Consider the following 26090-nt stretch of genomic DNA (forward strand, 5'->3'; position numbering starts at 1 on the left):
CTAAAATATTCATGATTACAGTTGGTTTACTTTAATCTTATACAAGAAGTTTTCCTCAGGTATCTGCTTTCTTCCCCATCTCAAAATGGTGAAGATCTATTGTAGGAAATTCAATCAATTAGCTCCTTTTGTCCACTTACTACCTGCTCTCCTCTTGACCACTCATTGACTGAAGGGAGGAATAATATGTTCAGATACTACAGTGATGGGCAGCAGTATAAAACCCTAGAATAGATATCATAGGAAAGTTTACTGACTGAGTAGCAGCCTTGTCTTCTGCAGTCTGAGAAATGAAGATTTTTTTTGTATTTTTCCTCCTCACCATTAGAAGCCGGGCAGTGACTGAGATCTTAAGATCTTCATCCAGGATGGTTTGAATCATGCTCCCTCCTCTTCTGTTAGCAGGCTGCATTAGCGCAGAGCAAGTCACTCTCTGCATCACCTCCTGTTGCCACAGAAACACCAGGAGGCACTGCAAAGAGAGACCTACCCTGTAAGGCTTTCAGCCGTGGTGGGTGGGCCAATAAGGAGTAAAACAGAACACCCTTGGGATGAACGAGAATAAACTAAAAAGAAAAGCCAACCAGCAACAGCAGAGGGAAGTAAAAAGCAATGAGTGCAAAATGCTCTCTAAAACTTACTATGGTTTTTGTTTTCTACTAAACAACTAAAAATATTTTAATGAAAATGTAGTTTTCAACAGACGTAATTTTTTCACAACAGAAGAGAAAGGACATAACTTCTATTTCCATTATCATTCTCTCTGAAATCACAGTAACTTAAGATAGGCTACCGTAACAGTGAGGAAAGAGAGAAATAATGCACCTGTCTTTAAAGTAGGAGAGGTTGGGGGTGGGAATCTTTAAGATTCTGTAAGCAAGGTCTGAATGAATGCTCCCCTGACAGCTATCTGGGAGGGAGAGAGACTTTGGGTGTGTTTATGTAAATACAGGTTGCTCCTAGTCTGCTTAGATATTCAGCAGATAAAGTGATTACTCTGACACCGCTATTTCCAAATGCAGGGGTAGTGAAATGCTGTTACCAAAATGTTGTAATTATGTTGTAATACAGGGAAGCAAGACTGTGCTTAACCTGTCCCAAATGAGGGGGGTCACCTTCAGTTGAAAGGACCTCGTTAAGCCAGGGACTTGAATGCCAGATCCCTGTGAAAGTAAGAGGAGGGGGGACAGATGTCCCAGCTAGGAGGTGTGTTGACTCTCCCTAGGAGTCCCCAGACTGGTTTCACCTGTTCCTCCCCACTGTTCAAAGAAAGAGCTAAATAGGCTTCATTTGGAGCATCTTTTGTTATTTTAAATGCTCAATCAGAGGTGGAATCACTTGAGATGGGGCAGTGTTTCTGCCCAGCCTGCAAAGAGCTGAAAATCACTAAGAGACTGATGTGCAGAGGTCACAGCAGAAAGGCAGGTGCCAGCAGAAGGTGACTGATGGTCAGCTGGTGAATGAGTGGCTGATGAGGTGGTGAGCAGAGCAAGTGGCCAGCAGTGGAGAGGCGCAATGAGCGGCCAGCAGGGTGGCTGGTGGAGAGGGGAGGCAGATGAGAGCCCGAGCAGTGGTTCAAGTAAGGTGCCTCCTTACCTCCTCCCACGGTGGGAGATGAACTCTGCAGAGGCACCTTTGAACACTGTGTCTGCACTGACCAAGTACAGCAACTGTGCATTAGGCGCAGAGAAGAGGCAGGCACTATAGGGACTTTTGGGTTGCTGGACTTAAGAACCTGAGGGGAAAAGGACACTGCCCAACTTACTTGGGGGTGGGTCTTTTGCTCATGGTTTATGTTTATGAACCCTGTTTACGGTGTTTTCCAAAATTAACGCCGATTACTTGCCTCCTCTTATTAAAAAGTTTCTTTTCTACACGCAGATTCTGTGCTTGTGAATGGGGAAGTATTGCCTCTCAGTGGTGCCCAGCCATGGTGTGTAATTTTCCCAGGTTACTGGGTGGGGGCTCGAACTGGTTCTGTGTTGTATCCATGGAAAGGAACCTTTAGATATTGAACCCAGCCCAATTGCTGGTTACTGGTGGCTCCACCTGGCAGAAGGGTTACAACTCTTTAACTCTGGCTCCCATCCAAAGTCTATTAGTGAGCAGTATTAATTACATCTTTGAAGAAATGTGCTTTTGATGGTTTGGGACTCTAGGAGAAAGCCCTGGTCTCTGAGGATGTAATAACACATACCTGGAGTCAGAGTCCATGACCCTACCCATCTTCTAGAATTACAAAATGTTGTCATTGTCACATTTCCTGGAAATGGCTTGATTTACATCAAGAAGAAAAGTAGCTCAAATCCTATAATAGGTTTTCAATTTAACTTTCTGAATTTTAGATGAAAACATAAACACAGCCTTTCTGGACTGGAAGTTTCTCCACATGAATCAGGTATATCATTTCAACTTGCTTTTTGGACCAGGAGTAAGCAAGTCTGAAATTATGCATAAATGCAAATGGGGTTTCATTGATATTCTGATCAAGTCTGTATAACACCATTGCTTGAGTTTCAAGAGGATTATCAAAATGAGCCTTGCACATCCTCTTGCTCTCCCCAACCTGAAAGAGAAATTAAATACAAGAAAAAAAAGCTGCAAAGCCAATTGTATCGAGAACAAAAAAAGAGAAATGAGTCCAGACATAGATTAGGTAAATACTGACTGTCCTGTGAAAGAGTGCTGCTACCACTGCTCTCACTTGTTTCATCTACCCTGATGCTTTTGTTCAAAACCTCCTGCTAACAGGTCAAAGAAAAAAAAGAAGAAGAAGAGGAGCTATGGATCCAACACTATATTAACTGCAAATCGGTGAGGTAGCTTACTTTTTATAATTCATTTTAAATATATTACAATAAAAGCTCTGTCAAGTAACTTTTAAGGGTTTGACGTAAGCAACTAGATTCTGAAAAATCAAGTAAAAGCCAACACTCCATTTGTCAACAACATTGTCATATCTGTGTATTACAGAAAATGTATTATCAATATACTGAGACTCCTGCTACAGGCTGGCTTAAATATAATGTGGAAGCCGCCTTTTTGTTGATTTAAATCAAACTTTTGTTATTGAAACATATGTGCGGATGTAATGTTTATTCTCTTAGATTATACAGAAATAAATCCATGCATTAAAGCATTCTATAGAATCAGAGACCAAGCTGGAAATTCTGAGAATCACAGAGATTTACGTCCATAAACTTCCTTATTATGTTTTTATTCGTGCAGTTTGAGGGCATAGTGTCAGCTTTTTATCCAGGTTCTTTTCATTACTTCTCCCTGTTGGTGTTGCAGCACATGCTGCGAATGATCTCCAAAGATTCCTCGAGCTCTATGCGGAGAGTAAATTGAATCTGAAAGCTTTATTGGACAAGTTTGTCTTTCAGCTTGTGTCTGACGTCAGCTGTACTGAAAAATAAAACTTCTAATGAAGCTGGGTCTTGACCTTGAAAAAATCTCCCATCAAATGGTAACAGATTCAGTTTTGTGCCATACCACTATTAGTTAGACGTGGCACATGCAATGAAAAGGGAAAAAAAAGACTTCTTAAAGGAAAAGGAAACCATCAGATGGAATAATCAGATAGCTTCTTCTCTTTGGGCTGTGATTTGCTCAGATATCACAAATTAAGCAGCATCAGACTTTGCCATTATTTGGAATGGGAGATCTCCAAGGAAAAGAAGATGCTGCAGAAAGTGGTGCTGGTGATTCTATATGTAGAATTCTTTTTCTTGCAAATTTACCAATGCCCTAAATACTGTTCAGAAGAAATGTACTGTTAGAGGTGATTTTTGTCTTGTGAACAAGATGTAAAACTAAGGTCCTGAGAACTTGTCATATTAGATGGACCCAGTAGCCATTATAACTTCCTATCCTCACCTGCTGAAATCTTGTACAGTATAGCTACGCAATATTAAATAGCTACCACATTCCATCCATAGGATGTATGTTCTGTATGATGTATTTTTGATATACTGGATGTCTCGTAGGGCACTCTGTACATAAGATTATGTCACGTCTTTCATTATGACCCCATGAATTCATATGCTCCTAAATTTCTGGGAAATTCCTCTTTGGGAATATTTTTTTTCTATGCTCAGTCTCGGCCAGAGGTGGATTTTTGAAAGCTAATGAGCAAACTCCTATCACCCAGATACATATATATTTAATATTTTATTCCTATATTGGACTTGTATCTTGCTATTTAAATGTATCTTTTGATACATTAATTTAATTCAGGAAATGTATACTGTCACAGTTTAGGGCAATTATGTCTGTATTCCTCTTTCCTGGTCCAGCAAGGGCACCCTCTCGAGGCTCCAAAGCAGTCACCTGCCCTGGGTGAAGCCCCATGCCTCTCCCTCTCCTGACCAGGGTATTTCCAGGCTGCACAGTCCCCTCACTGCACTGTATTATTCCCTAGAAGACAGGCTGCCTAAGGAGGCCTGCGTCGCGTCTCTCCGCAGAGAAGGTACACAGTGTAATTGCCACAGTTAAGTTACAACACAGCAGACACCTTTATTCTTAAAATGGAAGCATTACAAAGAAAATTTATTAAATATATCAAAAACAATAAAAGAACCTTCACATAGGGTAATCAGCTTACCAGAGATCACCCCATCATTGTTTGGTGATTCGTCCTTAAACCCCACAGGGGTGTTTTCCTGTGGTCACAAGTTCATAACAACTTCAGTTCAGAACCAGCAACCAAGTCCTATGGGACCTCAGTGGGCCAAAGACCCAATCCTTCCCTCTTGCGCTACAGGTCCTGGATCAGAAAGGAGGCCCTAAAGTCAGTTTTAACTCAGGTATTTAACCAAAAATCCTGTCTGTCTGTTGGCTCCTGGAGAATCCAGTCTGAACCAGTGTAGGTGAGCCTTTCTCCAAGTTGTGGTAGCTCTCTGGACCTGTTACAACCTGAGTGAATTTGCTTAATCATCCTCCACCATTCTTAGTTCCTGGAGGGGCGGAAATATATACAATTTCTCAGTAGTACATAAACATTTGCTTTTTTAATATAATGAACTCCTAAAATATGTAAACCTAATCCAATAAGGTTTAATTTAATTCAATAGGTTTGTCCAGAAGATTGTCATATCTGTCACACATACAATAAAATACATAAGGTTTATAATACTGAGAATTGCACATTACTCTGAGAAACTTAATGTCAAATTACATTAATGGATGTCTTCAGATGTACATGTATAGGATCCAGGCAGGGGGAGGCCAACAGCAAACTAACAGGCAAATATGTCCCCGCTAAGAAGACCTCCAAACTGGCCCTGTCCAACAGGCAAGCTTCCTCCCTTTCTTGAGGTGCCAGGTCAGGGGCGGAGCCACTTCAGTCAATTTATAAGGCACATATCACAGAGCCTTGAATCAGAGCAAACAAACTCTGTCAGAAAAACAAAGTCTCTAGGGCCTGCAACCTGTAGCAGCCAAAATGGCTAATGATCTCTCCTCCTCAATTTCCTTTTTCTGTTTGTATAACCCAAACTTAGGGTGGAGCAGGGCCTCTTGCTTGCACCCAGGCTGTTTTGGCTGCAAGTGCCAGACTGTCCCTGGAAGGTGTAGTACACCCCTTCAGAGTGCAATATGTGTTTGCACAAACACAGTGTGTATTGTATACACAGTGACTGTTTCAGAGGGCAACAGCCATGGAACACCACTAAAGAAAAAACTAATTTCTAATATTTTGTATCTTGATAAAGCTGGAATGTTTATTTTGTATTTTTTCTATGGTTCCTGGAGACAATCCACACTGAATAGTAAATGAGTCAACTGTATATTTAACAAGAAAAATAAAAAAGAATAGAAAATTTGACATACAGGCAATGCATTATTATAATTATGGTTAATCTGTATTATTATAACACATAAAAGCCCTAGTCATGGATCAGGACCCTATTGTGCTAAATGCTGTACACACAGAACACCAACGTTTGCGATGCAGTAACTAACTTTTGCATTCTTTAAACATTATTATTTTAGCTATTTAACCTTACTGTTGTATCAAATTTATTTATTTTTCCATTTAGTTTTCTATATTAAAAAAAAAAGGAATGGAAGGAACAAAAATGAGAAAAAAGGAACCCTCCCCTGAGTCCACATGTTTGGAGGCACATGTACAACATTTCTATTAAGCTCAATACAGTATGTCTGTAGATTTCACACACTTCTAACTGTACCAATAACGCATGGGGTATACCTCATCCAGTGCACTAAATGCCTCCAATAACAACTATGCAGATAAAACAAGACAATCTCTACGGTCTCAAATGAACTCACACAATATCACTTCATCTGTGGGCAAACACTTTTCACAAAACAATCACTCCATATCTGAACTCTCAGTCCTTGTTCTCAAAGAAAACCTGCACACCTTCAAAAGACAAGTGTGGGAGCTTAAATTCATATCTACACTAGACACTAAACATCACAGGTCTTAAGCCACGCCACTCCCTGCAGTCCGCATTGGCCTGGAACAGCGAGCTGCGGCCAGTGGGAACGACGAGCTGCCAAACCTGCGGATGCTGCAAGTAAATAAACCATCCCGGCCCACCAGCGGATTTCCCTGACAGGCCGCATGCCAAAGGTTGCCGATCCCTGCCTTATATAGCATACCTACATTTATACAAATGTAGCACTTTTCAGTGAATGTATTAATGTGTATAAAGATATTATTGAAATTTTGTATTATGATGTGTTAATGTGTATAAAGATATTGACATTTGTCTCCATGGTGCATTAGCACACTACACAACCACTGAAACTGCATTTTACCTATCGGTTTATAATATTTTTCATACTACTGGCTATGTAAGGCACAGAGGTGTGCAGTTAATGATGTTCATATAATTTCATGTTCCAACTATTAATGGATAGTGAGCATAATTTGCCTTTTGAATCATGTTCCCTGGGAAGTCAAGTTTAGCTGAGGTTTCTGACATACCCTTCAGCTAAGTACATTTTCCTACCTGGAAAAGTAGTCTTCTGTTCATTATGCCTGAAGGCATACTGGCCCAGTGGGATATTAGCAACCTTTGTAGTACCGTCTCTGTGTCCAAGAAACACTTAAACACATACCCACAGAAATAATTATAAACCTAATTCTATCCTGTTTCCTACCCCCACCACATCATCTCTCAAGGAGAGATACATAAAATGGTATGTTTACTGAGGGCCCCCTGGCAAAAGCCCTGTAACTAGACTAGACAGAGTGACACTTGATAGGTAGCAAGGCCAGTTATTTATTTTTTTGTTCTCTGCTCTGACATACAGATGTGAACATCATTAAATTCTGGCTGTCACACAAGTCTCTACAGAATATAATAATCAACAAGAAGTACGGTCACTGCTTCACATAGTCCTTTTCAAACCACAATGGAGTGTCATCCTTAATTCTGGGCTCCACTTTTATATTCATCTAGTTTTCTGAGTGATTAAGGCCTCTTCATACAGCAGTGGTTAGCACTCTGTGCTACAGTGCATATATTCTTGGGGTTTTTTTTTCCTCTGAAGGAAAAAACATTAGTTTTCATATGTCAGTTTTTCTTTGTTTCACCTGAAGATGTGTGAAATCCTGGACCCACTAATTCAATAGAAAACTCCCATTGACCTCTACAGGGCTAGGATTATCATGCCTGGTGTTTTATGCTAGTTGACTGTATGGAACTATCAACACATTTTGCAGATTTTTTAATTATTAGTATGCAGTATACAGGAAGATCAGAAGGAGGGGCACTAGGTTCAAAAGATATATGTTTACCCAACTACACATGCAAGAGAACTTGTTTGAAAATTGGGATTAAATAGAATTTTGATAAATTGGAATCTAATTTTGTTTAAAGAGCCAGTGCGGATGAGCCCAGCACAGTAAAAATTGTACCACAGGTAGTGTCTAAAGAAAGGTGTTTTAAAAATGGTTCTAATACAGTTTTGCCCAATTTATTCAGAATCATATTTTAATATGGTCTTAAAATACAGTTTCCTCATGAACGTAGATACAGAGGAAGAGAAGTCCTAAGAAATAAAATGGAGGTCAGAAGGCAGGCAGTCTGTGAGGATGGAACCAAAATAGCTGGCTGCAGTTACGGAGCAGCTGTACCATTATGCTGGATAAATGTACAGTTCGGTTCTTGATCAACTGAGAGTCCTCCAAAGCACAGGTTTTCATAAAACTGACTGCGGTCTGGATTTATTGGAAATTTAGAGAGTTTATTAGTTGTAATACTATAGTACATGAGAAACATGGCTTCGATTCTCAACAGTTTTCAGAAGTAAGCACAGAACAAGAAGTTTTATGAACAGGTGCCATTTTCTGTCTTTGCTGAAAAGAGCACCCTTAGGATGGGCTTCACCCATGTTTTCTTTGTGAATTCAAAGGACTTGCTAAATGGCACTGAACAGCTAACCTGAATTTTCATGTGAAATAGGCAAATGGCAGCTAAAACTGATATTACAGTTAAAATGGTGGCATTATAATAAATAATCTCAAATAAGTGCTATTGGCACTGGAAACAAACTCAATCTTAGTTCTTGCCCAATCCTTTATAAAACCCCAATACCTTCATTTTATGTATTTATGTTTTCATCTCCTTAAACTCAGAAGTGCTGGTAATTCACATTATACATCTGCAAGGAAGGAACATGCATAATTTTGCAATTCTGGGGTTAAAGATAATGAGTTAGTGTAGGGATCTACACTTCTGTGACATCTCCTCTTTCTTTTCATTGCCATTGTAAGAACAAATTTACAACTCATAAAAGAAATTAATCTGATATAAGCAGCTGAATGCAAAACCTGACACAGCAAGTTTCGTGGCCCAGCACGGCAAAAAATAAAATAAAATAAAATAAAATGCTTATACAACATATTCAGTTCTACGGTGTCATTAAATGAGATTCGTTGTCTTGTCTCACAACTCACTACAAAATCAATGTAAGGCACTTTCCTTGTGTTGTAGAGTCATTTTTAAACCATTAGTGGTGTTTACTTCTTATAATGAAATTGGAAAGTTTGCCACCAGAGCCCTGACTGAACTAGGTGCCAATTCTGAATTAGTAAGTTTAAGTGTCATGAAAGAGATGTCTGCATTGTTTGAACTGATATACCAATGACCATGTTCTGGTGGAGCCAGGACTGTCTCTTGATCTTACTAGGTTCGATCCTGAAAAATCAAGTGGATGTTTTTTGTTCTCTTTAGAAGATGGAGTTGTTTACTTTCCTGAACATCAGGCTTTTTTGCTTTAGTATGCTAGAGAATCATGGCTACTGCTAGAGGCATGGGTTTTTCTACTATCTGCATTTGATACACATTATCCACAAAAAAAGGCTAGTGTAAAAAGGATACTTAGCAAATACATAAAACAAACAAAACATGTAGATAACAATTCAGATCTTCCTTCTTCTGACTGCACCATGCATCCCTCCCATCACTGCATACTCCTCTTTACCAGCCTATAACCCTGAAAGCATTAAAAGCATTTCCAGGACAATGAAATGGAAATTTCCAAAGTCACCCTAATTCCTAGAATGCTTGTAAAACATAATATTTTAAAAAGCCAACTATAATCCAGGATTTGTTAACTTAACACCTGGGACACATTATACAGTATAAAAACAAAACTGTGAAAAATGAACCAAACTCAAAACCAGCATGTCTCTTGTTTTATACCACACTGCCTAGTGTCCAAATCCCTTGGGGTCAGCTTTAAAAATCTCAGCATTAATTTTCACAATATATTTCTATTTTTTTTGCATTTGTAAACCCATTTAAAATGTATCAATACTGAAGCACTTACGGAAACCAGAAGGGATAAGTCCAGGTGCTTCTGAAGCTGGCTTTCCCTTTAGTGCTTGAATTAAATGGTTTACTGCCGTCCAGTCAGCACTCAAGTCTTCCAATTTTCTCTAGAACAGAAAAGTATGCATATTATTCATTTGGTAAATATTTTTAAAATATATGCTACATGACGGAACACAAGATGTCTGCAGCACTGTTACTTTAAAAGAGTGAGAGGTCCTTTCCTACAGCATGTTTGCTTATATTTCATGTTCAGACATAGTATCTCTATCATTGCATGTACAGAGTTTTTCCAGCTCCAGGTGCCCAACACCACAAATCTAGAAACAGGAACTATTTTGTATTAACAGGAGGGACAATAACTTATCATACCCAGACAAGGGTGAGAAAGGAAAAATAGCTCCTTAATCTTCTTGAGAGGACAGACCAATGTAATATGTACCCGTGTGTTTTATTAGCAGGAATTTGGGATGGTCATCATTTTGCTAATGAAGCCACAAGCGGGTTATTTAGGTCATCCTAAACAAAAGCCAATAAGACGTCCATACTACGAGACACCATGTCTTGTTCTGAACATTACACATATACTAAAGGGTCTGATGAGTGTTTTAGACTAGCATGATAGTACGTTCTGTGTGCACAACGTTGAGCACTGAGGGCTAGATTGTGACTGTAAGTCCAAAACTAAGCAAGAGGGCATAAACTGTATCACTACTGGAATAGCGCAGGGAGGCATTTTAACTTGGACAGTGCTCTGCTAACAAGTGTTAGGATCTAGATATTCAGGCCTGTCTGCAAAGGCCTGTACTTTAAGAATTTAGGTGTATTCTTATCACTTGGCTAGTTAAAGGTATAAAAGAAAGGATCAAAATCACTGTCTGCCAGTGTACGGTCCTTTTCTTACTGTGACAGTCTGAGGCCCTGTTCTTAGGCTAAGGCCTTTGACTAAGCAACAGAGGCAGCCATAAGCTGGGAAGCGACCGGTCACATCCTCACATTCCAAACTAGTCACGTTGAAAGAAGGTGCTACTGGGCTGTTAGGAATACACTCCTGTCCTGATAATGCCGGTCACCTCCAGAGAAAGGGAAGTGCCTAGAAGATGTAAAAGGAAACTTAGTTTGATAGCATCCTGTCTGGCAAGAACTCTCTTATCAATAGCTGGGATGTGAAATCCTCACTTCTGTATTGTTTTGTCATTATAGTTCCCACTTTGCTATTGTTTGTCTGTATAATCTTTGTCTGGTTCTGTGATTGCTTCTGTCTGCTGTATAATTAATTTTGCTGGGTGTAAACTAATTAAGGTGGTGGGATATAATTGGTTACATAATCATGTTACAATATCTTAGGATTGGTTAGTTAAATTTCAGGAAAATGATTGGTTAAGGTATAGCTAAGCAGAACTCAAGTTTTACTATATAATCTGCAGTCAATCAGGAAGTGAGTGAGTGGGTGGGTGTGTGTGGGGGAAATGGGAACAGGGAATGGGAGTAAGGAAGTTGGAATCATGTTTGGCTAAGGGCAGGAATGGGAACAGGGACACAGGTGTGAGGCTCTGTGGTGTCAGAGCTGGGAAGGGGGACACTAAGGAAGGAAACTGGAATCATGCTTGCTGGAAGTTCACCCCAATAAACATCGAATTGTTTGCACCTTTGGACTTCGGGTATTGTTGCTCTCTGTTCATGCGAGAAGGACCAGGGAAGTAAGTGGGTGAAGGAATAAGCCCCCTGTCATAAATATAAAGGGAAGGGTAAACCCCTTTGAAATCCTTCCTGGCCAGGGGAAAGCTCCTCTCACCTGTAAAGGGTTAAGAAGCTAAAGGTAACCTCGCTGGCACCTGACCAAAATGACAAATGAGGAGACAAGACACTTTCAAAAGCTGGGAGGAGGGAGAGAAACAAAGGGTCTGTGTGTCTGTCTATATTCTGTCTTTGCCAGGGATAGACCAGGAATGGAGTCTTAGAACTTTTAGTAAGTAATCTAGCTAGGTATGTGTTAGATTATGATTTCCTTAAATGGCTGAGAAAAGAACTGTGCTGAATAGAATAACTATTTCCGTCTGTGTATCTTTTTTGTAACTTAAGGTTTTGCCTAGAGGGGTTCTCTATGTTTATGAATCTAATTATCCTGTAAGGTATCTACCATCCTGATTTTACAGGGGGGATTTCTTTATTTCTATTTACTTCTATTTTTATTAAAAGTCTTCTTGTAAGAAAACTGAATGCTTTTTCATTGTTCTCAGATCCAAGGGTTTGGGTCTGTGGTCACCTATGCAAATTGGTGAGGCTTTTTATCCAACATTTCCCAGGAAAGGGGGGGTGCAAGTGTTGGGAGGATTGTTCATTGTTCTTAAGATCCAAGGGTCTGGGTCTGTAGTCACCTAGGCAAATTGGTGAGGCTTTTTACCAAACCTTGTCCAGGAAGTGGGGTGCAAGGTTTTGGGAAGTATTTTGGGGGGAAAGACGTGTCCAAACAGCTGTTCCCCAGTAACCAGTATTAGTTTGGTGGTGGTAGCAGCCAATCCAAGGACAAAGGGTGGAATATTTTGTACCTTGGGGAAGTTTTGACCTAAGCTGGTAAAGATAAGCTTAGGAGGTTTTTCATGCAGGTCCCCACATCTGTACCCTAGAGTTCAGAGTGGGGGAGGAACCTTGACACTGACTATGGAAAAGGTTGCTGGGAGAGAAAACAAGCTGGTGTGTTAGGGAGCTGAAACATAGCTTAGCAGCAACAAAACTCTCAATTACTGAGACTGAGAGGGATAGCACAGTAACTCACAATCCTGGGAACTCCAGCAGATGGTCACACTTACTGAATCAAAAGTCAATCCTCATTCGAGTACACCTAAAGCATGATCCTTAAAAGCATTACACTTTATATACATTGCTCTATTATCGTGAATTCATGCAAAGAAAAGAGGCAAGCACTGTGGTAATAGGAGATTTCCATTGTCCATCTTATCAAAGAACAGCTCATCAGGGACTGACCAACAAGAATTTGAAAGATAGGCTATCTAAATGATCAAATCTACATTCACTAGACTGTCATTTTGAAGGCAGTTAGACATTGATGAATTGATGAAGATTCCTTGGTAATATACAAGCACTGATTCTGGCAACAGTGTTTGTTTGAAAAGGTAAGTAGGTTTAATCTAGGTAGTTAAAAAAATAAAAACAACTGGAAGAATAAAACATCTCTGGCTGTGTCTGACTGTAACTGAAAATGACTAATGATGCTGTCATTTTGCAACACTTATCTGATGAAATGATGGCTGGCAGATTGTAATTGCCCTCTTGTCTTCAGCAATTATTTTGTGTCAGTGGGAGGGGGAAATAAACTTTCAGCCAAATGTAGGAAGCAATGTAGTCATTTATCTTTTTTATTATTATATCGAGAATAATAAATTGGTAAAGAAAGCCCTTTTAGATATACAAAGTTTGAAGTATGTGTGAAGCAACTGGGTTGTGGCTTTTGAAATTGACAAAACAAAATGATGGGAAAGGTAACTTACATTTCAGTATTTAGCTACTGTATTGTGTTAGTTTCTCTTCACCATAGGGATAACCTTTTATATACATTTCAACCAGGATATAAGAGAGAGATTATGCTTCCTATTCTTGGGCAATTCATGCCATACAATTCTCCACTTCCACTGTAGTTTAGATGAGAGAGAAACGTAATGCAGATATCTTGAACAAATTATTTTTCAGCTGAAAAAAATGCTGTAAAATTCCAGACTCACTTAACTTCAATGAGGGGAGAGGCACATGTGAATTGCATCAAACATAGGGGTGGAGTCCCCTCTGCTGTGCCTGTCCAAACCAGAATACCACATGTTAATGTTAATCCCGTTTACACTTTAAGGGCATTGATATTTAACAAAAGATATTTATATTTCAAAAAGTAGTTTTAGTCCTAACTTATTACAGGTGTGCTTGGCAGTACCACCTATTATTAAAGTTGCCTGACATTAGAAGACTCTCTTTTCAGTTGCTCATAACTTTGCCAAATATTAACCACTTGAGTGGAGATTCTCCACATCAGGTGTCTACCTCAGGCTGAACTATTTGGGAACATTTCAGCCAAAATGGTTCATTTATCTCCAATAAATTGGAAGTGTGTTGTTTTGCCCATGTTAAAACATTCTTCAGACCTTTCCTCTGAAATACTCTAGTGCCTCCCAATCTTTGGGGCAGAGACTTAAAGAAGGCAGGGGGTATGTTTTTTGTCATCTCAGATGAAAATAGGGGGTTCTTTGGAAAAATTAGTAGGCTGTCATTCAATTAAAGACTGTATCATAATGCATATACACTAGTAAGTAAGGCAGCACAGGCAACCTGAACCATCACATTTTCTAACTTTTCAGTGCCTTATTTTGCAACCTTAATAATGTTCTTTCAGCATAGTTTTTTTGTGTGTGCAATTTAATCTAAAGCAAGAGATATAAAGTTATTACAATTTGAACTGCACCTTTGCTGCAGAGAAAGGAATTGTTGCATTAGCTATAAAGACTTTCTTGGGACTTACAAACAGTGATTGGTACTGGAATTTACTCAGTAAGAACCACCACAAAGAGGCCACTCAATATAAATGGGTGAAAGCCTAGGAAAACTACATCAAAAAAGCAATTTCACATGCTGACATTATATGTTCACATTTCTATTACTCACTGTATACCAGATAGTCACTGAGACAGAAATTAACTTCACAGGTTGGTCAATTAACTGAATGGCAGTGTAATGAAAAAAGTGAAATGCAATTAGAGGTGGATCAGAAGTGAAATTCCCTACACTCCACAAATAGTTATTAACTTGCAAGTATTCCGCACAGGCACATTGTATAATGTCATCCTCAAAATGACTGCTTAAGAGACACTATTGTTTTCAATTACACAACAGCACCTGGCATTCACCACATCTAATAAGAAGTAATTTCATTCCATTAAAAAAAATATCTCTAGGAATTCTACTACTGGAATCAGTTTGGCATTCTCTAAATAAAATGGATAGACTAAGCATGCTTCTTGGACATACCAAATATGTTTCACAAACTAACACAGACTAAAAGCTACAGCAGCACACATTTGTAGTCTATTGCTAGTGGTGCTCACACCTCACTCATTGAGATGTGACGTAAGGTCTTCTAAGATTATTACTGCAGTCAGGAAAAATGTGTAAATGCAATGATCACAGTGAGATCTTTGTTCCATCATCCACTCTGTGCAGAGGTGACATGTGCTTACTCCGAATAATAATAGCTCCTCTCTGAAGCCAAGAAAATTGAACAACAGCCTAAAACTTTGTGGCTGCACACTATCATCAGGCACTAGCTTAAAATCACCTTGAATTCACCTTTTGGGGTATTTTCTAAATTTATCTCAATTTAACTATTAAAGAATATTGATTGTTTTAATAAAAGCTGGAATACCAACAAAGAAAGCAGTTCTCAAAGGTTTCTTTGGAGAAAAAGAAAAGAAAATAAACAAAAATATTATTAAATAAATATATATTTATTTTTAAAGTGGAGGTAAAGATAGAATTTAAAAGTGACTTAAGGAAGATTTTATAAATGGTAGGAAAATAAATTGCAAATATATTTCACAGGAAGCAAGCACAAGCTGCAGAACAAAATGGGAAGAATATAAATCACAATAAATTTGTTTGCAAGGACAAACAAACAGTTTTGGTATAATAACATTATTGATCTGTGCTGTTTTGAAGAAGCTTTAAATACGAGAATGAGTCTTGCTATCTCTCAGCCCTACAAGGGACAATTACAGTAGAAATTTGGACTGACCATTAAGCCACTGTTAGATGCTCTTAAGAACATTTAATCATAGTGTCCACTGATAATTTGTTGTCAGATACAAAAATATAAGTCATACAACACACATGGAATAGCTTGTGTCACAAGATTGTGCTTTATGGCTCTGTATGACCATGTTTGAGTGGTGGCTTCCATCCCCCTTTGATCTTCCAATCCAAAGATAGCTGGACTGTCATGGGGAGGATGCTGGTGGCCTGCTTTATCCAGCTGGTAGAGACAATTATCCTTGTGCATCAGTACCCTATTGATATCATCTTTAATCTGATACCAACACTGAGAAAAGCAATTTGAGAATGAGCTCCCACAAGACAGCAGTCAGCCTTTCCTAACAAAATACTCTCTCCTCCAAACAAGAGCAAAACACATGATATTTCAAAGGCAATTCTGCCTGCGCTTTGCCAGAGGCCAGGAGAAGAGGAGTTGTTTCAGTTGGCCTCATCCTCCTCCCCTTATTGTAGGAAAAATCTAGAAGACAGGATCCTCTCTGGCCTGCCTCTTGCTTCCGTCTACAAAAAATAAAAACTTTTTTTCCACAGAAGGTCTGTAAGCCTCATTTGGAATAGAATGGTCTTATGTTAATGGTGAGGTAAGTGCATACTGTAGTGTTATGTTTTTAAGGTGAACTACTTTTTTGACTAGGTGGGTGAACACCAGTGCAGAAAGGAATACTTAGTATCACAATGCACAGATAATTCTGGCTGTAAGCATAACATTATTTCTGCTTGTGCTGTTGCATAACAAAGCCAATATTATTTTCCAAGTTTTTTCACTGATTTTAAATAGACAACATCAAGGACAAGCCTACGACAGGGGAAACAGAACCCATTAGGTGGTAATGGATATTACTAAAAGTTGCCTCATTACCTTTACTGGATGAGTGGCTGGTTTTTCCTTATATAAATGATGCCCTTTAGACAAAACCCCTTCCACATCCGGCTGTTTAGCTTGAACTGCTGCTTCAGTTTCCTGGGGTGGGGGGGAGTGAAATAGTGTGAAATTAGCTTTACTTTCAAGAATCAAACCACAAAGTTTTAAAGCTCCACAGGAGCTCCACACACCCCCGATAGATTCCTTTCTGTTTGTGCATGGGGTCAGGACAAAGAGGGTCACTGAAAAAAAACCAGGAATAGCAGAGAATAAAAGTAGTAAAATAAACAGTGATATATCCCTTCATCCATGAAGGTCTCAATAAAATGGAATTACAGAAACCAGCACAAATTCACACTAGAAAGAACAGGCATTTGAAATCTAATATGAACAACTCAGTCTTGTTGCCTTACCTTACATTTAAAAAAAAAGAAGCTGATAGTAGGAGTTAGTGCTGTTGAGGAGATCTTGCCCGTGTGGTAGTGGACATCTTATTCATGTGACCATGTTGAATGCTGTTGGGTAACTAAGACAACACTAATAATACTTTATAATGAAACTTTCAGCATGATGAGTCCCAACTAATGTTACAAACTACACACTAGCAGGACAGTAACTACTAAAGCTATGCTAGGACATTTATTATTATTGAGAAGGAAGAATGACAGTGATTGAATTAGCAAAACCATTTCCTCTTGCATTTTTTAAAAATCTCCTTGAAACTTCCCATTCAAGTGTTGAACACATCCAACCCAGAGACACTTACACTCCAGGCTGGTACTGTATAACCGCTGATTTCAAAATCATGCAACAGGGGGAACACGGCATGTAGCTAATTTAGAAAAAAAAGGCATCAGCACAAAAAAGGGGGAAGAAGGAACATACCATGTATCCTGTTCTGTTTTGATTTATTAATATTATTATTACTATTTTAAAAGGATAATGAATGGAACACAACACTGCAATATTATCTGAGGAATCTGAATGAGTTCTTAGTTTTTTCTCCATTTTGTAGTTTCATCTGAACCTAGCAGCTTTTCAAATGAGCTATCTCCTTCACACAATCCTACTAGCTGTGCACCAACTCTCAATCTTATTTTCTACCCGCAATCTGAGTTACCATTAGTATGACAAGCCACAAAATAGTATCCCAATAGCTTCAGTCTAAGGGCTCAAGCACATCATGTCATTGATGAAAATCTGAAAAATGCTACTTTTTTTCCCCTGTGCTCTGCATTTCTCTTGTTCAAATCAATGTCATTTTAAACCACAACAAAGGAACATTTCACTTCTCAGTTTCCAACTGTCAATAGAAAAGTTGTCCACAATTCTTGCCTGAAAATCTACATGCAAAATATTCTGAGCAGTACAAGAAAGTTACCTTTGATAGATGTCCAAAAGTCCACTGCCTTCTCTTACTTATATTTCCTTATGTTGTTTATCAGCCCAAAATAAAGACTGCTAAAAGCTATCAAGTTTTTTGCAGGGATATTTTAAATATGTTTGCATTTCACTGAGTCCTGTTACACATCTCCATTCCAGATGAAGAATGGTCTGAAGCAAATAGGATGAAATTCAATAAAAACAAATGAAAAGTATTCCACTTATGAAGGATCAATCAATTGCAAACATACAAAATAGGAAATGATTGCCGAGGAAGGAATACTGCAGAAAGGGATCTGGGGCTTATAGTAAATCACAAGCTAAATATAAATCAACAGTGTAACACTGTTGCAAAAAAGTTAACATCATTCTTGGATACATTAGGAGGAGTGTTTTAAGTGTAACCCTTCTGCCCATCAGAGTTGGCAGCAACAATGGCTGGGTTCAGTATCTAGGGGTTCCATTCCAATAACACAATGCAAAAGCTGTTTGAGGTCCCACCCAGTGACCTGGGACAAATATATATCACCCCCGCTGGGCGCCTCTAGGAGGCAATACTTCCCCTCTCGCAAGCACAGAGTCTGAGTGTAGCAAAAGCCTTTTAATAACAAAGAGAAACAATGTAGCATATCTTGGGGAAACACCACCAACAGGATTCATAACACAACCCATGAGCCAAAACCCACCCCAAGCAAACTGGGCTGTGTCCTTTCCCTTTGGTCCTTGAGTCCAGCAACCCAAAAGTCACCTAAAGTCCCAAAAGTCCAACAACTCAAAGGTCTCTGTCCCTGGTCAGCGCAGCCCCAGAGTTCAAAAGTTTATCTGCAGAGTTTTACCTCCCAATCTGGGTGGAAATGGGGGGGTTAAGGGGCACCTTACATGGTCCAATGCTGACTGCCCAACCTCTCCGTGGGGCTCCATTCCACCAGCCGACCCACAAATTGCTCTGCTTTGCCAGCCACTCCGCTCCGCCAGCCATCCCACAAACTGCTCCGCAATATACCTTCAGGCTCCCATCCACTACTTAACACAATGCTCAGTGATTTCAGCTCTTAGTAATTTTAGCTCTCTAGTGATTTCAGCTTATAGTAGGGGAGCCTCAGTGCTGGTACACCATTGGCCCAAAGTGAATTGAGCTCAGCAGCCTGTAACTAGACTCCTAGCAGAATCAAAACTAGCTCTGATATTCCACTGTGGAGAGAGAAGAAGATGCAATTAGCATGCAGGGCCCTCACTAGGGGCTCATACCAACAAGTATTAATACCTGGCCCCAACCTCTCTCCATTCACTGGGAGTTGGAACCCATGACCCTTGCCTAGCGAGTGCTGCTTAGTTGATGGTGAGTCCCTCCATCATAACAAAAGGCCAAGTACAGTTCCACTGTCCTTGAGTCACATAATCAGGATAACAACAGTTTATTCTTCCTGCCCCAATAACAGAGAAACTGGGGCTCCTACAGCAGTCAAAGTGATCATCTGGGCGGTGTGGGTGTGCCTATGCAAATGAGATCAGCCCCTGAAGTTCTTTTCCACAACTTGCCACAACTCACCACCAGATGTCAGGGTAGAGCTCATCCTGACTCTGCTTACATAAGCAGGACACAAGTAGTAATTATTTTGTTCTACTTGCGCTGATTAGGCCTCAGCTGGAGTATTGTGTCTAGTTCTGGTCATCACATTTCAGGAAAGATGTGGACAAATTGGAGAAAGTCCACAGGAGAGCAACAAAAATAATTAAAGGTCTAGAAAACATGACCTATGAGGGAAGAGTGAAAAAAATGGGTTTGTTTAGTCTGGAGAAAAGAAAACAGAGGGGACATAGCAATTATCAAGTATATAAAAGGTTGTTACAAGGAGGAGGGAGAAAAATTGTTCTACTTAACCTCGAGGATATGACAAGAAGCAATGGGTTTAAATTGGAGCAAGGGCACATTAGGAAAAACTTCTTAACTGTCAGGGTGGTTAAACTCTAGAATAAATTGCCTATAGAGGTTGTGGAATCTCCATCATTGGAGATTTTAAAGAGCAGGTTGGACAAACACCCGTCAGGGATGGTCTAAATAATACTTAGTCCTCCCATGGGTGCAGAGAACTGGATGAGATGACCTACTGATGTCCCTTCCAGTCTTACATTTCTGTGATTCAATACGGAGTCTTACTCCTCAGCACTATAATCAATGCAGATTTATTTTTGCCTTCTTCCACTCTTCCTTCTATGAATTATTTCCTTCACCTTTAGTTCAAGTTCTCCATCAGAGTCAGATTTCCTTTCCTTTTTTGCCACAAGATAGTCTAATATTTCCCTATTCCACAGAGAAATGAGGAACAAAGGACATGTAAAATAAGGAGAACCATGTCTTCATGTTATATTAAAGAAATTATAGATATTGTACATTTTAATGAATTAAGAAACTGTTTTTAAAGTAAGTGATTCATCGCTTATATTTTGTCTGGCATGTATTCTTTTGTCTTATCATTATTGTTTTATATACTTTATTAAGTTAATTTGTGAGTTTATATGAATATCCAGTATTCATGAATATTGAATGTCAAACGGCATTCTGTACCACCAGCAGCAAGTAGAGGTTATAATTTACTATGGAGATCTGAGACCAAGGTAGATCTCTACCTCCCATAATAGATGAAGACTTATCTAAACTAGAAAGAGCTATACAAAAAAAAGAAGGATGGAGTAAGCCTATGCAGTAGCAAGACCATTGGAATTATTTTGTGTACTCCACCATCGCCCTTCCTAGCACTCTCCAGACAAAATGAAACGTGCCAGCTTTTCCACAACTTAATCAAAACACTAAGCCCAATTAATATGTGAAATTTATAATAAGGAGAAATAATACTTTGGGCCATATTCTGCTAGAGATGTTCATGCTGAGGTCTACACAAGAAGTCCCATAGAAATAAATAGGACTATTAATGAAGTTAAGTTATTATTCAAGATGTACAAGGGTGATAGAGATGGGCCATTCCATATTTGCTATCTTCAGGGTACAACTGATGAGATTTCATTTACAATGTATACACATTAAATATGCCTTACATAGCTTATTTGAATTTGTAAAATTCAAAAAACGAAAAGCAAGTTCAACAACTGAACAATGGCACTCCAAATTCTGCAGCAAAAAAGGCTTTAATAGGCCTTAGAATAAAAATATTACAAGTTGTAGACACATATTTCGCACCACATATATAATTTTTAAGAAAATATTTGTTATTGTCACATGTTGGTGTAACATATATTTTACATTACATAAAAATTGGAAAGAATATTTTTTCTTGCCTACTAGAGAACCATTACAATTTTCCATAGCTGGGTAATCAAAATGTAACATACTTAGAAGTTAAACTACCAGTTTCTTTTGTTTTAACAGTCTTTTGGAAGTCTTTTTGATGCATCCGATGAAGTGAGCTGTAGCTCATGAAAGCTTATGCTCAAATAAATTGGTTAGTCTCTAAGGTGCCACAAGTCCTCCTTTTCTTTTTTGCGACTACAGACTAACACGGCTGCTACTCTGAAACCAGTCTTTTCGAAGTATTTTTCAGTGTATATTCTTAAGTCTAATATCTCAAAGTCAATTATCTTGATCTAAATCTAAGTTCCATTGTTCAAATGTGTATTAAATGCAGCATGATGCATAATTCCAGTTTTGTTTTCTGTATGAATTCTTTTCTTGTCAATACTGTCAAAGAAAAAAGTCCTCAATGTCGTTCTCAATGTTTTGTCCTTCTCTGGGCTGACATTCAGAAGTTGCACACAGCCTTACAGTTGTGCTGACCCTCCAGTTTATTTTGTGATCTGCTACAAACATCATAAGCCAAACATGTCATATGAACTGTTTTAAGTTGTTACAAATGCCAGATGAAAACATTTTTTAAAAATTTTGACGTTCATGAAATATTTTCAAGAAAAGTTTTCCTTGAATTATTCCTTGCTTGAAAGAAATAAACCTTTGATAGCTTCTGTTTGTCAGTGAACAAGTGTTCAATCATGGTATTGGGTAGCACAAGAGTTCAGGTCTGTCTGACAGGTGGCACTAAATGAATGTAAGTAGACAGTCTTAAGTGTGCATTCAGGATTCTGTTTTATCATTCAGTCCCCCAAGGAGAAGAAAAAGTAGCAACTCTGACCTAGATGCCACTAATCAATTCACAGCAAAATGAAGACAGCAGTTACCATCTTGTCTGTATAGAATTAAAACCCATAATTTAAACTAAGATCAGAACTTGGGCCAAACTTTGCCCTTGGATGTATACTCCATGCTACCATTGAAGCTAGTGGGAATTGTCCAAGCTGCCTTCCAATGGCAGAGCTGGGCACTTAGATGATGGGAAAGCCATAACTTTTTGATAGTGCAGCCAGAGCTTAGGGGTCTATTTCAGGAGTGGGTGGGTGAGGTTCTGTGGCCTGCAATGTGCAGGATGTTAGACTAGATGATCATGAGGGTCCCTTCTGACCTTAATGTCTATGAGTCTATGGCAGCCCAAGAGTAGAAAAGACTCTGTTAGCTTCTAGCATTTCTAGAACCATGTCAGTTCAACTTGCTGACCAAATGAACGTGGTGGTAAAAGTTCCAGAGCTAACAGAGTCTTGTCTATACTAGAGCAGTGAAACTCAATCAATGCTAACAAGAGTGGATTAAATTTTGGATGAAAATTACCAGTGTTGAGAAGTCAGTATGGAAATTATCTACACATACATTTAGAGAGGCCCACCATGATTAAAGCTGTGTTTTAAAAGTGAATGCAAAGTTAAAATGAAAAGTGAGTTGTAACTTTAAAATAAGAAATAAAATTTTGAAAGCTAGTATAGTAGGTTCCAATCAGTCATTCTTTCAAGAAAAAAAAATAGTTTCCTTTTAATGGGATGGCAGCTGAGACTCATTTAAAAAAAAAAAAGAGAAAAGCTTTCTTCAAGGGGAAACAGCAGCTAGAATATTTTGATGAGAAATGTTCACTACTTTACTGTGCTTGATACACACTGACAATTGATAAACAAACCTATCAACGTTGAGACTATAGAGTAAATTAGAGGGCTTCATTTTCTAAAAGACTTTGACAAAATTTTCAGACTTGGACTACAAAGTATATTTTGATGTGAAGACAGGAGGCTTTATTTAATCAGACATGAAATAGTATTGTGGTCTGTCAAACATCCATAGCTAGGACAGATATCGTTACAGAAGTGGCTTAAAACTGTAGCTCACTGGTTATCACAAGTTTAATTTTGTATTGACTGTCTTTTGTAATCCCAAATTGCCCTGGATTGTAAATTTTTCATGGAAGACAACCAGCTTTTATTAAGTTTCTAGCTAGCACATAGCAAAATGGGGCTACTACAGTAAAAATGATGAAACTAGTAATATTAATTGATGGACCACTGGATGGAAGAATCTCAAATGTAGTGTGATGATTAGAACTGTAGAAAGAGGATCAGGTTTCAGTAGAGATCTAGTGCGATGAGACATCTGGAGTTCAGGAATGCAGACATGTCTACACTGCAATTAGACACCCACAGCTGGTCTGTGCTAGGAGACTTGGGCTTGGGCTCAGAGGCTTTTTAACTAAGGTGTAGACACTCCAGCTCAGGCTGCAGCCCAAGCTCTGGGACCCTCCCACCCTGCAGGATCCTAGAGCCCCGGCACCAGCTTAAGCCCACACGTCTACACTATAATTAAACAGCCCCAAAGCCCATGCCCCACAAGGCTGAGTCAGCTGGCACGGGCCAGCTGTGGGTTTTTAACTGCAGTGTAGACATATCCTAAAGGCCAGCTACTACGGACAAACACAGGCCTTTCTCAGCGTATAAGACTGCATGTCAATAAAGATTTCTTCCCGATAACTCAGACTGCATTACTTATTCCTAATGAAACATCATGAAGCTAAGCTCTTTTGGTAGCAAATATTTATTTATGCTAACGCTGTTGTGTTTCCCTTTGATGAGACAAGATAAAACATAGGCTGGGCATTGCATCATGCTAATTATGGCTATCTGCCAGATTGTTCTATTCTACATATTGAATTAAAAACCTCTATCAGTTTTTTTAATTGACTAAAGCACTAGTAAATGTGTGGAATGATCCCACCGACACTTCAGAGAAGCAGTTGAACTCAGCACAAGCATATATTTAAAATATATGTATTTAACATCCATGTGGTATTTGAATTAACTAGAAATACTTCAAGGATTTTTTTGAGAAATTTCAACTTCAAATACAAAAATGATGGCCTAGTAAAAAGAATTTTCACTTCATTCTGTTTTAAATACCCCTGAGGCTAAATGAGCTTATTCATTTTACAAATCAGGCTTCTTTTGCTATTGTGTCTCACAAGGGTGCAATGCGAAGATTTGGTGAAATCACTAGAAAAGGTCTGATATTTCAGGACATAAGGCAGATTGGGATAAGCTATTTAATAATGATCCACTACCAAATACATCAAAGAATCCACAGAACCCCACAGAAACTTCTTCTTTTTTAAGTTTGGCATGATACAAAAGTTCCATGCTAAAAAGACAGCAAGGAAGATGAATTCCTTATATCTATGAACTGCATGTATTGTGGGAAATTCCAGTACCTAGAGATTCTAGAAAAGGTTATAGACACGACAGCCTGAATTACTGAAATGGATATCCCACTAATCTCAAAATAAAGCTTTGGCTAAGAATTTGAAAATGCTCTCTGTTAGCCTATAAAATTAGTAACAATTAGCAGGGTTTGACAGCTTAATTGATATGATGACCCTGAAACCTGAGACACTTAAAATTATTTTAGATCATGGCTACAGCAGTGTATAAATAGATAACAGGGCCCATGAGGCTCAATTTTAGACATGCAAGAGGGATTGTTTAGAGATAGGTAAAATGTGTACACAGAGGATGTGTGGTGGGGTGGAAAAGAATAAGAGCTGCCATGGAAATAAAATACAGAAGCAGCCAGGTGGTGAACTTTCATACCATTTATAAAATATCTCTATGCATTTTGGCCATAACAACAATGATGATGAAGATGACAGATATTAGTGGCTTCCAGATGGTATTGAGTGCTGAAGGTTTTAAGCAGATAGTTTCTTGTCTTGGGAAGAGGAGTGGAATAAATCACAGAAAATGTCCAGTTCCCACTCCCTTCCTGGACAAAAGTGACAAAATCATGTTGTTTTATTTAGCTGAATTTAAAAGCATGTAATTTATTTATTTAACACTGCCTGACTCCAGGTTTGTTGTTCCTTTTTCTTTTGATATTTGATGTCCTTTTAATGTTCACATTCATATAAAAAGCTTGCTCCTCCTCCCAAACTTATTAATGGAATTAATTACCTTTAGACATTTATTGCCTGGAGAATGATGAATTTTGAAGGAAGGTAAAAGAAAAATTTTAAAACTATATTACTGGCCCTACACTGCTTTGTTGGTTTTTCTTGATATACTATTTTCAGAAAAGTGTTTCTTGAATAACAAGTGTCTATAATAAATCACTTGAGAGAGCATTATGAAGATATATTTCTGCAACTTGTCCCCCATAATTTGTGTATGTATTACTTTAAGAAATGGCAGATGTTGCCAAGAGAATCAGTAATATCCAATGTTATCAGCTGCGTGTTCTTTTAGTTTTTACTTAATTGGTAAACACTGTCAGGTAACTTAGGCCCGAATTTTCACTTATAACATCTTTAAATTTATGTAAGATGACAAGAAATGTTCTTTGTATTTTACATCTTTTTTTCATATTGTTCATATTACTAAGAAGGATTTTTATTCTGATTTTTAAAAGCTACCACTTCCACAAAGAAGAATTAAAATTAAGAAAAAGAAGAGTAATATACACTGACTGAGCTCTGGAAATTTTCAAACAAATTCCTATTCCCATTATTTATATCACAATGCTTGTATAGTAAAGTAAAGGAAAAGGAAATATAAAGCATGCGGGACTACATGGAAGGGAAGAAAAGAATGAAAGACAGGAGGCACACACGCTAAGGGCATGTCTACAAAGGGTGCTGGAACAATCTGTGTAGTGGGGGTGCTGAAAGCCATTGAACCAAACTGTAAACCTGTATATAATGGAAACCACTTCAAGCCAGGGGGTGCGGCAGCACCCCCAGCACCCATAGTTCCAGAATTTATGTGTCTACATGTACAGTGCTGCATCACTGCTGCTGCAGCACATCTGGTGAAGACACTCAATGCTGATGGGTGAG

The 26090-nt window shown here is 38.6% G+C and overlaps 1 protein-coding gene across 11 annotated transcripts in view; it reads right to left on the minus strand.

Annotated features, from left to right (window-relative positions):
* Window positions 1–26090, minus strand: part of DMD (dystrophin) — a 1937833-nt gene that overhangs the window by 581152 nt on the left and 1330591 nt on the right. For all 11 annotated transcript variants that reach the window (XM_073357918.2, XM_073357898.2, XM_073357881.2 and 8 more), the window contains 2 exons: window positions 16498–16599; window positions 9808–9916 (listed from right to left, as the gene is read on the minus strand). In XM_073357918.2, the coding sequence (XP_073214019.2) occupies window positions 9808–9916; window positions 16498–16599 (211 nt within the window). The remainder of the gene's footprint in view (window positions 1–9807; window positions 9917–16497; window positions 16600–26090) is intronic.

Source organism: Lepidochelys kempii, chromosome 1 (genome assembly GCF_965140285.1).
Source record: "Lepidochelys kempii isolate rLepKem1 chromosome 1, rLepKem1.hap1, whole genome shotgun sequence".
Taxonomy (NCBI): Eukaryota; Metazoa; Chordata; order Testudines; family Cheloniidae; genus Lepidochelys; species Lepidochelys kempii.